Here is a 16581-nt window from a genome sequence, read left to right as displayed (position 1 = left end):
CCAGCTCTTGTGTTGTCGGCCTCTAGGTAGTGTGCCATGTATCCATCCCTCAAAGGTAGGTGACCCTTGATATTTTACATGGTGGCATTGGTTGGACATAACCATGCGAGGGGAGCTACTGACTTCTGAACCAGTCCATAATAGTGCGTATTTGAGTGCGTAGATAATGATATTTTTGTCTTTGATTGTCTAAATTTATTAGTGTTTTTGTTAAATACCCATAAAGTACAAAGCAAAGCTGTTTTGAGTGGTCATTTGAGCCTCAGATTTTTCATTTTATGATTGGCTGGAGAATTGTTTAGAACATACTGATTGTTTGAAATTAATGCTAGCTAGGTCCCAATGTTAGCAGAATCTTATTACGAATGGACCTTTACCTGGTCCGGAATTTTTATTGTAAATTTCTATGGATGACTTTTCTACTGTATACACCCATTACACCCAGAAAAGTAAGAAGGAAAAGAAAGAGCTTTTATCTGATAAACAATTAGGTGTTCTATAGCATCCAACAATTGTCATATGCTGGTACTTGCTGGAAAAAATTAGTACAGATTCGTCATCTCTTGTGAAGATTTAAACAGCAAAAAGAAGACAAAGTTTCCCTTTTATCTGTTTTAGCAACAAACAATAATAAAACATTGTAGAATCCTGGATTGAATCCAAGAAGGTTAATAGAAATAATTTTAAGAGTAAATTACTTAGCTTTGTTAGATTTGTTGGCTGAGGATAGAGCTCTCATCTATCCTCCCTCTCTCTCTCTCCTCACTCTCTCTCTCTCTCTCTCTCTCCTCTCTCTCTCTCTCTCTCTCTCTCTCTCTCTCTCCTCTCTCTCTCTCTCTCTCTCTCTCTCTCTCTCTCTCTCTCTCTCTCTCTCTCTCTCTCTCTCTCTCTCTCTCTCTCTCTCTCCTCTCTCTCTCTCTCTCTCTCTCTCTCTCTCTCTCTCTCTCCTCTCTCTCTCTCTCTCTCTCTCTCTCTCTCTCTCTCTCTCTCTCTCTCTCTCTCTCTCTCTCTCTCTCTCTCTCTCTCTCTCCTCTCTCTCTCTCTCTCTCTCTCTCTCTCTCTCTCTCTCTCTCTCTCTCTCTCTCTCTTATCGGTTGAGTTATCAATCTCTAACTTGCTGCTTTTCTCAGCCAAAATCCCCTACCCTGATTTCTTTTTCTTCAGGAGATGAATGAAACAGGTTCTCAAAGTAATCCTTCCATGTACCATCAAAGAGCTACCGCCTGGTCTCCGAAAGCAAAAGAGCTTGCCGACGATGCTATTCTTGTAGAAGAATCGATGCAAATTTTGATAGACAAGTAAGTAATATTTATTGCACACAGAAAAGTAAAATAAACACTTCGCTCTGTGTGCGTTTTTTTTTTAGCTCAAAACAAGTTAAAAAACAAGTTCTTTCAACTGAAAGCAAGGAGCAACACTAAGACTTAAAACGGAAAGAAATTATTATGTTTGTGAGAGGAATTGCTCCTCCTCAACACCTCACTCTTTGTGCTAAATTTTTTTAGTACTTTTAAAAAAGCTTCTTATTGTTCTAATTAGACGAACATCGTGTTTCAGGAGATGTTCTTAGAGGAAGGAGACAGAATTCAAACTTTAGCGTAAAGAGGGAGGTGTTAAGGAGGAGCAACATTAAAACTTAAAACGGAAAGAAATTATTATATTTGTGAGAGGAGTTGCTCCTCCTCAACACCTCACTCTTTGTGCCATATTTTTTTAGTACTTTTAAAAAAGCTTCTTATTGTTCTAATTAAACGAACATCGTGTTTCAGGAGTCGTTCTTAGAGGAACGAGACAGAATTCAAACTGAAGCGTAAAGAGCGAGGTGTTAATGTTCAAACAGAACAATCAGACATTAGCAAGAAGCTTACACATAATCTGACCTTTTGACAAAATGGGGCTGTTTCATCTTTTGTTTGAAAAAAATGGGACTGTTTCATCTTCTGTTTGAAAAAAAGCTAAAGTAAATAGAAAGTTGACAAACTTAACTGAGCAGAGATCATTTTGCCCTAAAATCTATTTTAGTAAGTGGCTTACACCAAACTGGAAAGGTTCACAAAAAAGTGGGGGGGGGGCGGCCATTCAGATCAAGTTAGCGGAATAAGTCAAATTAAGCCTGGTTAGCATTAATCAAACAGTTCGTGGTAACGAACTGTAGTAAGGAGCGACCCGGCTCAATACTAAACGAAACTCTAAAAAACGGAATTTTGATGCTAAAATATACATCAAAAGAATCATATTTTCATGCTGATTTTAAATATATAAGTTTCATCACATTTAGTCTTTGTCATCAAAAGTTACGAGCCTGAAAAAATTTGCCTTATTTTAGAAAATAGGGGGTAACACCCCCTAAAAGTCACAGAATCTTAACGAAAATCATACCATCGCATTTGACGTATCAGAGAACCCTCTGATACAAAATTTTCAAGGTCCTATCTACAAAAATCTGGAATTTCGTATTTTTTGCCAGAAGACAAATCACGGGTGCGTGTTTATTTGTTTGTTTTTTTCCCAGGGGTCATCGTATCGACCAAGTGGTCCTAGAATGTCGCAAGAGGGCTCATTCTAACGGAAATGAAAAGTTCTAGTGCCCTTTTTAAGTGACCAAAAAATTGGAGGGCACCTACGCCCCCTCCCACACTAATTTTTTCTCCAAAGTCAACAGATCAAAATTTTGAGATAGCCATTTTGTTCCGCATAGTCAAAAACCATAATAACTATGTCTTTGGGAATGACTTACTCTCCCACAGTCCCTGGGGGAGGGGCTGCAAGTTACAAACTTCGACCAGTGTTTACGTATAATAATGGTTATTGGCAAGTGTACAGTAATTTTCAGGGGATTTTTTTTTATTTTGGGGGTGCGGTTGAGGGGAGGGTCTATGTGGGAGGATCTTTCCTTGGAGAAATATGTCATGAGGGAACAGAAATTCAATGAAAAGGCGCAGAATTTTCTAAAATTACTATAAAAAAAATGAAAAAATAAACATGGAAAAGTTTTTTCAATTGAAAGTAAAGAGTAGCATTGAAACTTAAAACGAACAGAGATTATTACGCATATGAGGGGTTCTAATAATACTTTAGCATAAAGAGTGATGTATTTTGGAGGAGATAAATACCTCGCTCTTTATGCTATAGTATTTTTAGTAATTTCAACTATTTATTCTACGGTCTTTCTGATTCAGGGGTCATTCTTAAGGAATTGTGACAAAACTTACGATTTAGTGTAAAGAACGAGGTATTAACGAGGGTACAAACCCCCTCATATACTTGATAAAAATTAAAGAATATAAAAGTTTGTTACGTAAGTTAATTCTTAAGTTACGTATATTTTTTACTAATAAAAAAATTCGTTAAAAATTAAAATTTATAGTTGCCTTTTATGTAACCGAAAAAAATTGCATGGCAACTAGGCCTCCTTCCCCATCCCTTATTTCTCAAAATCGTCTGATCAAAACTAAGAGAAAGCCATTTTGCCAAAAAAGGAATTAATATGCAAATTTCATTTTAATAATTTATGTGTGGAGAGCCAAAATCAAACATGCATTAATTAAAAAACGTTCAGAAATTACATAAAAAAAACTAGTTTTTTAACTGAAAGCAAGGAGCGACATTAAAACTTAAAACGAACAGAAATTACTCCGTATATGAAATGGTTTGTCCCTTCCGCAATCCCTCGCTCTTTACGCTAAAGTTTGACTCCTTGCCACAATTCTGCTTTTTAAAACGATTAAAAGCTTTAGCGTAAAGAGCGAGGGATTGCGGAGGGGACAACCCATTTCATATACGGAGTAATTTATGTTCGTTTTAAGTTTTAATGTCGCTCCTTTCTTTCAGTTAAAAAAAACTAGTTTTTTTATGTAATATGACAAAGAGTCGGTTCCAAATGCTGAAAACGGAATGCTGATCTCGATTGGTCAATAATTAACGGAAACAAAGATTGAAATATTTAACTATCAAAACGTATACGGTTATAGAGTTGCTTTTTAAAACTATTCCCTATTAACTTCTTTCCGATTACTTTGGATTCGAAAGCAACTTCAGATAATATACAATAATGTAAACAAAGGTTAGACAATAACTATGGAAACAAAGAATGAAAAATATAACTATCAAACGTATGCGGTTATAGAGTTGCTTTTAAAACTATTCCCAATTAACTTCTTTCCGATTACTTTGGATTCGAAAGTAACTCCAGATAAATCAATAAGAAACAGTCAATCATTACAAATCTTTATTGTAGCTCACAAATTTCAAAAACTGAGGTTCAAAATGGAGCATCCCTGCCATCTGATATTGAAAAAAATATTACCAATTGCCAAAGCCGAGTAACTCCTACCTGCAATACAACGATGATTTATAGAACTATCGATGGAAGCTGTAACAACCTGAAAAACCCCCTCTGGGGCAGTGCAAACCGTGCCTTTCGCCGAGCTTTACCGCCAGCTTACGATGACGGTGAGTAAATTTTGTATGTGAATAACCCGTTATCTTATGGTTTGAGGTGGACTCTAGAATGGGAATATCGGAATTAAATTGTATTAAATGTGCAGAAATTTTTCGGAAGAACGATTTCACCGAATTACCGAATCTCGAATAGTAAAGTGTATGAAAATACCGTAATGAATCATTGAACCATCGACGAAGGTTGTAATTACAGGCAGTGCTACATAAGTAAAGAGCGATAAGGCTTCAGTGTAATATTTTTTCCTGGGCTACTTTGTATGGAAAGAGTTGTCTCTTTCAGAAGGGGCTGCAAGTACTTGGGACTGTAAACTACCTGCGACTACAACTGCGAATATTTCCGACTGTCTCAATGACATACGACAACCATTACTTGCAACTTCGACTGTGACTGCAACTACTTAAGACTACGACTGCTTGCGATTGTAAGTGTGACTATTGCGACTGGGACTACTTGCGATTACAATTCCTTTCGATTACGATTGTTTGCGACTACTACAATTTCCACTTTGACTACTACTGCTACTTCCACATTCACTGCTATTATTGCTGCTACTACTGCTACTAACACTACTACTATAGCTGTTGAACTAAATAAAAGAGTTTTAGTTCATCCAGGTTTTAAAATGGTATAGATACAATATCTTGGAAAAAGAATAGGGAATGAAGTTGAAACTTTCAGGGAAAGTTTAAGGGGTAAAACCAAACCAAAAGATACTACGTGTATCCATATTATAAAAAATACATCTGTGGAATATCCCAGGAAGAGCTAAGGGTATTATGTTGGAACTTTCAGGGTATATTGCTTGGGAAGTTGTATTAAATAAAAACGCAATGTGGATCCATAGTTGAAAAAATTGTTTGTCTCCAATATCTAAGGAACGGCTGAATTTATTAAATTGAAACTGTCAGGTTTTTAGGGGGTTGTTGAACTAAATAAAAGAAACAATTTGCATCAAGGTTGTCAAAAAGGCACATCTGCAGTATCTCAGGAATGGCTAAAGGTATTAAAGGTATTGAAACTTTCGTGGCATGTTGAGGGCGATGGTAAACTAAAATAAATGACACTACGTACATCCAGCTAGTCTAAGGGACGCATCTGCAAAATCACACGAATGGCTAAGGGTAATAAGTTAAGACATCCAAAAGCCTTATGAACATTTTTCTTTTATGAATGAATGAAAAAAAAAAAATTTAAAACTATGACAAAGCGAATAGAAATTAATCTAAAATATATCCCCACGAAAGAAATTTTCCAAAAATAGTGAAAAGCTACGCTAAGCCTAAGACGAGCAAAAATAAATTCAGATAGCAATTCAAATGTAAAACGAACATAAATCATATAAAGATATAGATTATAGATTGAACTCATAGATTATAGATTGAACTCAATATAGATTGAGAGATATAGATTATAATAGATTGAACATATCAATCTATAAAGTCAACCCAAGACAAACAGTAATCAAAATAAATAATCAAGTAAAACTCGAGTAAAACTTTCCGGAAAAAAAACTTTTTTTGCTTTTCTTGATGATTGATCAAGAGCCTTACGATAATTACGTATTATATCATTTAGATCACACTCATGATTGATCTTCGTTGTGTAAAGTTGGTCTCTTATACATATTGATTTTAGAAGGTCTGCAGTAATCCATGGCTTCTTTGGGGCTGTCTAACCCCGTCCTCTATTTCTTTGATAATTGTTTTCTAATTAACTTTGGAAAATCTAATTAAATTTGGAATATTACCCCAGTTTATTTGAGATAATACATTCCTATAACATTCGAAATTTTTTATTAACATATTGCCAAGAAACTTACTCTTTACCCTAGAACTATCCTCTAGAAAAATAACTTATCTAGAAAACACACCAAAATGGTCTGAAACTTTACTAACAACAACATGGAGGGAGCAGGGTTAACATGGGGGGAGTAATTTTTTCCTTTTTTTTTCTTTTTTTACAGATAGTTGGATATTTCAATGTCTTAGGTTTTAGTTTGACTCTGTGATATTCCGAATCCATGTATGAATTTGTATGACGATGGCTATGGCTATGATTTTGTTTGTTTAGTTCCTTGCATTTTACTAGGACAAGAACTGCCGCTGATTGGCATGACCGTGTAAGGTGTTCAATAATAAAATCGTTATCGTTTATCGTTACATTGGAAGATATATTATCAATACATGTCGCCGATGTATCCGTGATCCTCGTAGATGTGTTGTCTGATGGAAATAATCCAAATGATATAAAAATATTCAATAGTCGGCCACTACTTCCAATCAGGTCAACATTTAGATCATCAACAAAGAAACACAGAAAGTTAGCAGGCAATTTCTCAAGCTGCTTCTCCAAAAGATCAAAGGGTTCATTTTACGAGGAGGCCATCCCTATACACTGTTAAATCGCTCCGAATGGTCATTCCAATATCCGACCTAATATGTGCGGCAAGACCATGATGTTGACGCAATTACCTATTTTTTGTGTAAAAATTATACCCCTGGTGAATAGACTGACAACTGCAACGTGCACCCAATGTACCCTGTGTCTTGTGAATGAAGATGTTCCTGTTTTATAAAGTCTGTAGCAGATGAAGGGATTCAGTAAATTGACGGCACAGTGAGGTGTGAAATACCAAACAAGTATTGCCAAAAATGTATAAGAGCGAGGGAGGGGCTGGGCTATTTTTAACTGGAGGAGGGGTTTAGATAGCTGTGTTGGCCTCAGGTGGGTTGCTGCTGCAGAGATATGTTTGTAGTAGTAGTATTATATTAATTACTTGAGTTCTGAATTACCATTGATGAAAAAGGTAGAAAGTGCCGATATTTTCCAACTTGTTGCTCAATCCTCCCTGGAAAATATCTATTTCTTCCTCCCTTCCCTTTCCTTTGAAAATTAATTCCAGTTTCCTTCCTTCATTCGTTGGTAATTGCTTTTTCTTGACGATTTTAAAATACATGTTTAAAATTCTGTAAAAAAATAATCGGACACCGTACCCATAATTTTTAGGTATTCGGCTACCCCGTCTAGTTGGAAAAGATCAAGAAGAACTGCCATCTCCAAGATTAATCAGCATACAACTAGCCAAAGAAGGTGAAATAAGGTCACGGACTTTACACAATTTAACGCACATGTTTTTAACTTGGGGCCAGTTTCTTGATCATGATGTCACAGCTACTGCACCGACCAAAGGTAAAGTTATTGTACTTATGCATTGATAAGGCCAGGGATGGACAGTTCAAGTCTAGAATATATTTGGAATCTATTAAATTGACTATTCCAGTGAGCATGAATTTGACTTTTCTCAATTTTAAGGAGGAAAATTTTAAAATTCAAATTGTTATGTCAAGCAGGGCACTGACAGCGTGATGACTAGCTGTAGACTACTTCGCTTCACAATCCAAAGAAATATGTGGGGAAAAAAAAATAAAGTAACAAACATTTTTCTTGTTTACACACACAGTGTATGAACTCATGCTTGAAACAATAATGCTTCCTAAGCTATTGTTCCCTAATTTCCTAAACTGCTCATCCTCGTAAAAATTAAATTAGGAAGCATAAGTTAAATAGTCGAGAGTTTTAGTATATACTTTAACATCAAGGTTCATATTTAGCCGATTTTGTTTCCATCTTTAATGGGTAAAATACTCTCAAAAACACCTGCCCAAGATTAGTATTTTAGAAAGTTTACCTTTTTACTATACTTATTCTTAGTAACAAACTTTGCTATTTGTTGCAACATTATTTGTTTTTGTCTAATTTGTAGTAATGAGCTAAAAAGACACCCCCAGTTTCTTCCAATATGGATCCTGTTGACGGTGAGATAGTTATGTCCAGTGATCTGCACATATTGTGACACATTTTACCTATTTTGTTAATAATTGGATAATATTTAGTTTGTCTTGTAGAAAACATTTCTAACTCTTTGTATTATTTAAAATTAAATAAAAGACGGCATGTGCATCCAAGGTTGACTAAAGTGTTTATCTGCAACATTTAAGGAACAGTTATGTTTATTAATTTGAAACTGTTAGGACATTCTTAGGGGAGTGTTGAACTAAATCAACAGAAACAATGTGCATCCAGGTTTCCAAAAGGACTCTTCTGTAGTATCTCAGGAGCGGCTAAGGGTATTCAGTTCAAATTCTCGGGGCCTGTTGAGGGGGATGGTAAACTGAACTAAAATACACTATGTACCTCCAGCTAGTCAAAAGAATGGATCTGCAATATCATATGAATGGCTAAGGGTATTTTTCTTTTGCATGCATGGATCATTCTTTTATTTGTAGGACCAAATGGCGAAGGAATACTTTGCTGCAATGAAAGAGAAAACCACCCTGAGTGTCTTCCAATAGCAATTCCTGCTGATGATGATATAATGAGGTCCAATGATGTGCAGTGTATGGAGTTTTTAAGGTCTGCTCCAGCTTTGACATGTTCTATAGGTAAGGATTTTGTAATTTGCGTCTTTCATGTCCTTGAATACTTGTTACGGTTTATTTCCCCTATACAAGTTTTGCTATATCATTTTTTGGCTGTCCTATTTGAATGTTTCAACGTAATCTGAAAATAGCTGAGATTTAGCTTTGTCAATATACCTAATTCTATTTTTTGAAATTTGTATTTTTTGAATTTTTTCTTATTTATTATTTTTTTTGAAATTTTATATTTTTTTTAATATTTTTTTAAATTGTATTTTTCAAAATTTTTTGAAATTTGTATGGAGTTTTTAAGGTCTGCTCCAGCTTTGACATGTTCTATAGGTAAGGCTTTTATAATTTGCGTCTTTCATGTCCTTGAAAACCTGTTACGGCTTATTTTCCTAATTCAAGTTTTTGCTACATCATTTTTTGGCTGTCCTGTTCGAATGTTTCAATGTAATCTGAAAATAGCTGAGATTTAGCTGTGTCAATATACCTAATTGTATTTTTTGAAATTTGCATTTTTTGAATTTTTTTTATTTTTTATTATTATTTTTTTATTTTGAAATTTCATATTTTTTTTAATATTTTTTAAAATTATATTTTTTGAAATTTTTTTAAATTTGTATGGGTTTTTGAAGGTCTGTTCCAGCTTTGACATGTTCTATAGGTAAGGCTTTTATAATTTGCGTCTTTCATGTCCTTGAAAACTTGTTACGGCTTATTTTCCTAATTCAAGTTTTTGCTACATCATTTTTTGGCAGTCCTGTTTGAATGTTTCAACGTAATACAAAAATTTTGTTATCATTCAATAGCTTGTGTTTTCGAAATTTGAATTAATTTTTTGTGTTAAAAATGTCGTTTTGAACTTTGAAAAAGAAAAAATATCGTATTTCTAAACAAATTTAGATGATCCCTTAAGAAAAACTCTTGGCAATATCCCAAATCTGTTTCGGTTCAACGGTGTTGATCCTATTCATAGGTTATTCTTTCAATGCTTTCTGAAGATAATGTTAAAGGTCAATATTCAGCATCCACTGTTCATTTATTAATTTTAAATATCTTATTTATCAGACGATCATTTTTTGATATACCAAAATTTTGAAATGGCCATCTTGTGGAAAATAGTCGAAAAGTCAAATAGCTATGCCTCCGTTGATGTAAAGGGTATTAAAGTAAATACGTTGGAAAATCTAGAGAGGGTGTCATTCATACGCAAGAGACATGAAAAGCTAGTTAAGTATTCATTATATTAACCAATATAAGAAACATTGGCAAATAAAAACGGACAGAAATTAATTTAAAAAAAAACTTTCTGATTTTTGGTTTTTCAAAGAAAAGTAAAAAGCCATATTAAACTTAATACGAGCAGAAAAAAGGTTCCTATGATAATACGATAAAACACATAACTAAAAATAATAATCTTGCATTTTAATTCTTAAGTCTACGACGTGAAAAAGTGTAGAAATATTGATCTCATAAACCAATAAAAAACTTAGGTAATAAATATGAACAGAAATTAATAAAAAAAGAAAGTTGCATAAACCAAACTTTTTGTTAAAGAAAAGTAAAGAGCCATATTGAACTCAAGACAAGCAGAAATTAATTCCTGTTATAGTTCAACCTTAAAACAAACAACAATTACTATTAAAAAATAGATTAACCTTAACCGAACAGATATTGAAATTAACAATCAGAGCAAAATATATCAGATGCATATATAAGTGAATAAATAAACCTTAAATAGCTTGAATATTTTTTTTCCTTCAGAGGCACTTCATATGGAACTGGTGGCCTTATATACTTCAGAGGGGGCTCATTAAACTAGAAATCGGAAGCTCTATTGCTTTTTCAGGAGTCAAAGGTGATCAGAAGACAACTACCCCCCCCCCACACACACACCCTTTTCTCTAAATGCGTCCAATCAAAATTTCAATGTAGTCATTATGTTCAAAATAGTCTGAAGGTTAAATAATAGTGCATTCGGGGCTGGAAAAACCCCCAGAGCCTCTAGAGCAACGGTTGCAAGTTATGCAAGTTGTTCATTTTTAACACATAAATTTCTTATGATTTTGTACAGACTTCGGAGAAGAATCATTCGATTTAAAATTGAAATTTCTTGCTCCTTTTTTAAAGAGAAGAATGATTTGAGTCAGAATGATTCAAGAAAGTCAAGAATGATTTGAGGGTATCCAGCCCCCCCTCCACACCTTTTCCTCTCAAATGCTTGCGATCAAAATTTTGAGATAGCCATTTTGTCAAACAACTGTGGTTCCTTGTTTGAGATCCCCCACCCCAGTCCTTAGGGCAAGAGCTTTAAGTTATGATAGTTCTCTATTGTTAATATATAAAGTTTCTATGGAAGGGGTAGTCGTATGAACTTTGGAAAAGGCTCATTCGATTTGAAACTGAAATTTCATGTGCCCTTTTCAAGAGTCGAAAGTGATCAGAGGGTAACCAGCCTTCTTCTTCTCGTGCCCTATTTTCCCAAAACACGTCCGATTAAAAATTTGGAACAGCCATTTTGTTCAAAATATTCCAAAATTCAAACAAATATATCTTAGGGGTTGAAAAATACCCATACACCCCAGGGCAAATGGTGTAACTTATGCAAGTGATCCATAGTTAACATATGAGGTGTTTGTGGAAGGGGTGATCTTATTTACTATAGAGGGGGCTTATTCGATTGGAAAATCTTGACACAAATAATACTTCTTAATTTAATTTCTTACCTCCTTTAATTGACCTGGAAAATAAACTTAATACCTTTCCCGAAAATTCTAGCTATGCCATTTGACAACCAGTATACATTTACACTAGTTTTGCTTTAGTTAAATTATAAGACCTGAAGTAGTCATAGCATTAGCCTCGAAAGTTTCAACTTAATACCCTCAGTCACTCTTGGGATATTGCTTAGATGTCTTATGGGCAACCAGCATACACACAGTATCTTTTGATTTAGTTTTGAAGCAGCATTTAGTTTTAAGGCATTATAGGTAAATTGTATAACAGTGGGAGGTTAACATACCCAACATTCCTAGAGACATAACTGCTGTGCCGTTCAACTATGTTGAACAAAATAGCTGTCATAATTTTGATTTGAAGTGTTTGGAAAATTATGGACTAAGGAGCAGGGCTGCTTACCCTCCAATCACTTTTTACTCTTCATAGGGCTCTAGAACTTTTAATTTTCAATTGGATTAGCTCCTCAAAAGTTTCAACATATTACTAGCTGTGATAGAGCAGCGCTGCCTATGATATTACTTATATGCCCTTGTGAAAACCTTCATGCATATAGTTTTTTTGTTTATTTGAAACTATCTCTAAATGCTCCCTAAAAGTTTCACCTTGATACTCTTAGTTTCATTACTTACAGCAATAGTATAAGTTGTATTGAAAATATACACATAGTGTCTTCTGGCTAGCTCAAAATTCGCCACAACTTGCCCTGAAAGGTCTAACTTAATAATGTAAGCCGTTCTTGAGATATTGCTTTGTCACCACCTCTATGAGTTTCAATATATTGCTAGCTGTCATAAAGCAGCACTGCCTATGATATTGCTTATATGCCCTTTTGAAAACCCGCATACATATAGCTTTTTTTTCGTTAATTGAAACTCCCCCTAAATGCTCCGTAGAAGTTTCACCTTGATACCCTTAGTTTCACTAGTTACAGTAACCGCAGAAGTAGTATTAAAAGTATGCACATATTGTCTTCTGGCTAGTTCAAAATCCGCCACAACTTACCCTAAAATATCTAACTTAATAATGTAAGCTGTTTTTGGGATATTACTTTGTCACCCTCTTGATAATCTACATGGCTATATTTTGTTTTGGTTTGGTTCAACATCTATCTAAATCCTCCTTGAGAGGTTCACCTTAATACCCTTAAATTGCGCAGTAACAATAATTTTAGAAGTAGTAATAGTAGTAGCAGTAAAAATCAACAGTAGTAGCCTTAGCTCTAGCAGTGGTAGTAGTAGTATCAGTAGCGGTAGCAATAGTAAAACTTGTAAGAGTAGAAACAGTTACATTAGGATGCCAATATTCTCTTTTGGTCAGTTCAATATCCACCACAACAAGCCCTGTAAGTTTCACTATCACCCACAAAACTGTTCCTAAGATATTGCTGATATGTCCTTTTGACAACCTGCAGCCAGCCGGTATGTTGGGATTCAGTTCACCTTCCCCCCTAGTAATTCCCTGAAAATTTCACCTTCATACCCGTAGGCATAGTTGTAATAGTAGTCAGAGTAGTTGTATGAGTATTAGCAGTACTAGTAGTAGTATTAATATTAACAACACCAATGCAAGTACCAGCAGCAGTATTAAAATATTGCACTTTGGTCAGTTGAACATACCTGTCCTTAAGTCCTGGAAGTTTCAATTTAATACAATTAACCATTGCTATGACATTGCCGATAGGTCTTTTTGATAACCTGTATATTCATATAATTTTTGAAATTGTCACCTTAATGCTCTAAGCCTTACAATTAGTTGCAATAGAAGTAGTAGTTGGAGTAATAGTTGTAGTAGAACTAATAAAAGTAGTGGTGGTAGTAGTATTAGTAGCAGCGCGGACATATTGCCTTATGGTCGATTGATCTTCCCCTTTTCGCATTTTCTGAAAGTTCCAACTTAACACCAAAATAAATTCTTAAGATACACCCTTTGACAATTTGAATGCACATAGTATCTTTCGATTTAGTTCAAATTTCTTCTCAATATTTTCTAAAATTTTCTTCTACATAGACTTAGACCTAATGTTACTAGTTCCAAAGTAGTAGCGGTGGTAATAGGAGAAGCAGTAGCAGGATTAGCAGTAGTAGTAGTAACAGCAGTAGCAGCACTGTTAATAACAATAGTAGCATGTACAGTATGTATTTTGGCCAGTTGAACATCGCCCTTGTGATGCCCCGGAAGTTTCACCTTGATACGGCAAAATGGTCCGAAAATATTGCTGAGTTGCCTTTTGAACCTCTTTTGACGTCCTTTTCATCTTAGTGCTCTAAGCCTTACAGGTTGCTTCAATAGAAGTAGCAGTTAGAGTAGATTAGTAGCAGTACTAGCAGTAGTACTTGTAAAAGTAGCAGTGGTAGTTGCGTTAGTAGTGGCATGCATGTATCACCTTTTTGTCAATTGATCTTCCCCTTTAAGCATTCTCTGGAATTTCCAACTTAATACCCAAATCTATTCTTCAGATACGCCCCTGTGATAATCTGCACTCACATAGTATGTTTGATTTAATTCCAATTACCCCCTTAATATTCTGTCAAATTTTCATCTTCAATTGTGTTAGCATCAATTATGATAGTAGTAGGAACAACTGTGACAGTAATCGTTTTGTATTAGTACTAATAGTAGTAAGCTTTATTCATAGCAGTAGTAGCGGAAGAAATGTCTATGTAGACGAACCCTTCAATTAATGCTATAAAGAACTTGATGATAACTGATATCATGAGCATACCGAGCCCTAAGATCAATCTCCGCCACAGCAATGTTAGGTGACAGACTTACTGCTTGTTCCAGTAAAATTCGACCCTGCCACTAACGTGTCGATTGCTCCCTATGCATCAGCAACGGCTCTGGCGGATCTTTATCTTTCTGATTCTACTATCTTCCCCTTAATGTAGCTCATCTCTGCAATTCAACCATTTGTAGTAGCGGAAGAAATGTCTATGTAGATGAACCCTTTAATTAATGCTATAAAGAACTTGATGATAACTGATATCATGAGCATATTAAAATGTCAATTTCCGTTTATGTCCAAACCACTCCTCGACGTTAACTATTCTGTGACTAGTGAAGCTACTAGCGGACTAATTTGGATGACCCGGACCTTTCAACTATTTTGAACACACTGGCTATCCTAAAATTTTTTGATTAGATGTTTTTGGGGAGGTGATAGATTTGGGGAGGATGGCAGCCTGGTTGTCCACTGACCACTTTTGATTCTTAAAAAGGACACTAAATCTTTCAATTTCCTATTGGAGGAGGCCTTTCGAAGTTAATACAACTTATGCAGTTCTTTTTCTTATTGCGTTTTCTACTTATGCAGTGCTACTGCGCTGGCTATAATCAAATAGTTTTTGATAACGACTATAGAATAACGACAATAGTTTTTGTAAGCAGGGAGCGACGCGGCTCGATAGTAGCCGAAACTCTAAAAAAAGGAATTTGATATCAACTGATATATTAAAAGAATTTGATTTTTATGTAGGTTCTAAATATATAAGATTCACTAAGTTTATTTACCCGTCAAATTTTAGCAGCCTGAGAAAATTTACTTGATTTTCTAAAAGGAGAAAAAGACCCCCTAAAATTAAAAAAAAAATCCATGAAAATCACACCATCAGATTTAGCTTATCAGGGAACCGTACTGTTGAGGCTTCAAGCTCCCGTCTTTAAAAATAAGGAATTTTGCATTTTGTTTTGCCAAAAGAAACATCATGAATGGGTTTTTTTATTTTTTTTTTTTTTTTTTTGTTTTCCCCAGGGATGATCGTGTCGAACCTTTGGTTCTAGAATATCCGGAGAGAGCTCATTCGAACGGTATTTAATAGTTTTATTCCCTTTTTTAAGTGACCAAAAAGATTTGAAGGGCTTCTCCCACGCTTTATTTTCATCAAAGTCATTCGATCAAAATTTTGAGCAGTCATATTGTTCAGCAAAGTGTAAAGGTCAAATACCTACATCTTTGGAGATAACATGAACCCATAAAACCCCTTGGGGAAGGTCTTTAAGTTATCAAATTTGAACCTTAAACAAAGTTATATCGTACATTAAACGTAGCCTATATTGAGCAATAGTACATTAAACGTAAACGCATTAAATGCAAAATGTAAATTTAAAATTGTACATTAAATATTTGTTTTTCTCATTTCTATCTTCCATTAGCAATTTCCTGGCCAAAATATTATTCAGAGATTTATGTCAAAACTCACTTTTGAAACCGTATTCAGCAACCAGTGTCCATTTTCAACGATTGATAAACTTGCGTTTTGGTTTATTCTTTTGGCATATTTTTGCCAAAACTCTTTAATGTTAAAATGGCTTTTTAATATATATATATATATATATATATATATATATATATATATATATATATATATATATATATATATATATATATATATGTTTTTAACTACGTAAAACTTGCCAATATACAACAGTCTTCGTTGTCCCATTGTCTGTGCATATAAATAGATTGTCAGGTTTACCGACTCTTGATCATGCAATATATAATTTTCCACGGGAAAAACAATCCGTATTCAGATCTTTACCTCATTATTCTAATGATTGCCCTTGAGCTTTGTTGATGGTGATTGCAAATCGAACATTCCCTGTGTCCCCGTCGTCATTTATATATCCCCTTGTGCCCCTGGCGTCCCCGTTGCAGTTGTATATTCCCTGTGTCCCAGTCGTCATTTGTGTCCCGGTGTACCGGTCTTTAGTGTCATCTTATAATGACGTCAAATACTAAGCTTTATATACTTATAATGACGTCATTGCAACCCACAAACAAACAAGCATGCCTACAAACAACTTATTTTTATATATATACTAGCTGTTGGTGGTGGCGACCAACACCTAGTTGGTGGGGGCGCTTCGTGCCCCCCCTAGCCCCCCGCGTGGGTAAGTTGTTACGCGCCATATTAGTTACGCGCCATTGTAATTGTGTCCCTGTGTCCCACCTGTGAA

The 16581-nt window shown here is 34.9% G+C and overlaps 1 protein-coding gene across 1 annotated transcript in view; it reads left to right on the top strand.

The window, feature by feature from the left end:
• LOC136033286 (peroxidasin homolog) overlaps positions 1-16581 on the top strand; it is a 51826-nt gene that overhangs the window by 6599 nt on the left and 28646 nt on the right. Inside the window, exons 4-7 of the mRNA XM_065714048.1 lie at positions 1165-1298; positions 4238-4452; positions 7469-7651; positions 8749-8904. Coding sequence (XP_065570120.1) covers positions 1165-1298; positions 4238-4452; positions 7469-7651; positions 8749-8904 — 688 coding nt within the window. The remainder of the gene's footprint in view (positions 1-1164; positions 1299-4237; positions 4453-7468; positions 7652-8748; positions 8905-16581) is intronic.

This window comes from Artemia franciscana, chromosome 11 (assembly GCF_032884065.1).
Source record: "Artemia franciscana chromosome 11, ASM3288406v1, whole genome shotgun sequence".
Taxonomy (NCBI): domain Eukaryota; kingdom Metazoa; phylum Arthropoda; class Branchiopoda; order Anostraca; family Artemiidae; genus Artemia; species Artemia franciscana.
Note: the sequence above shows the minus strand (reverse complement) of the source record. Positions and strands in the feature narration are given on the sequence as shown.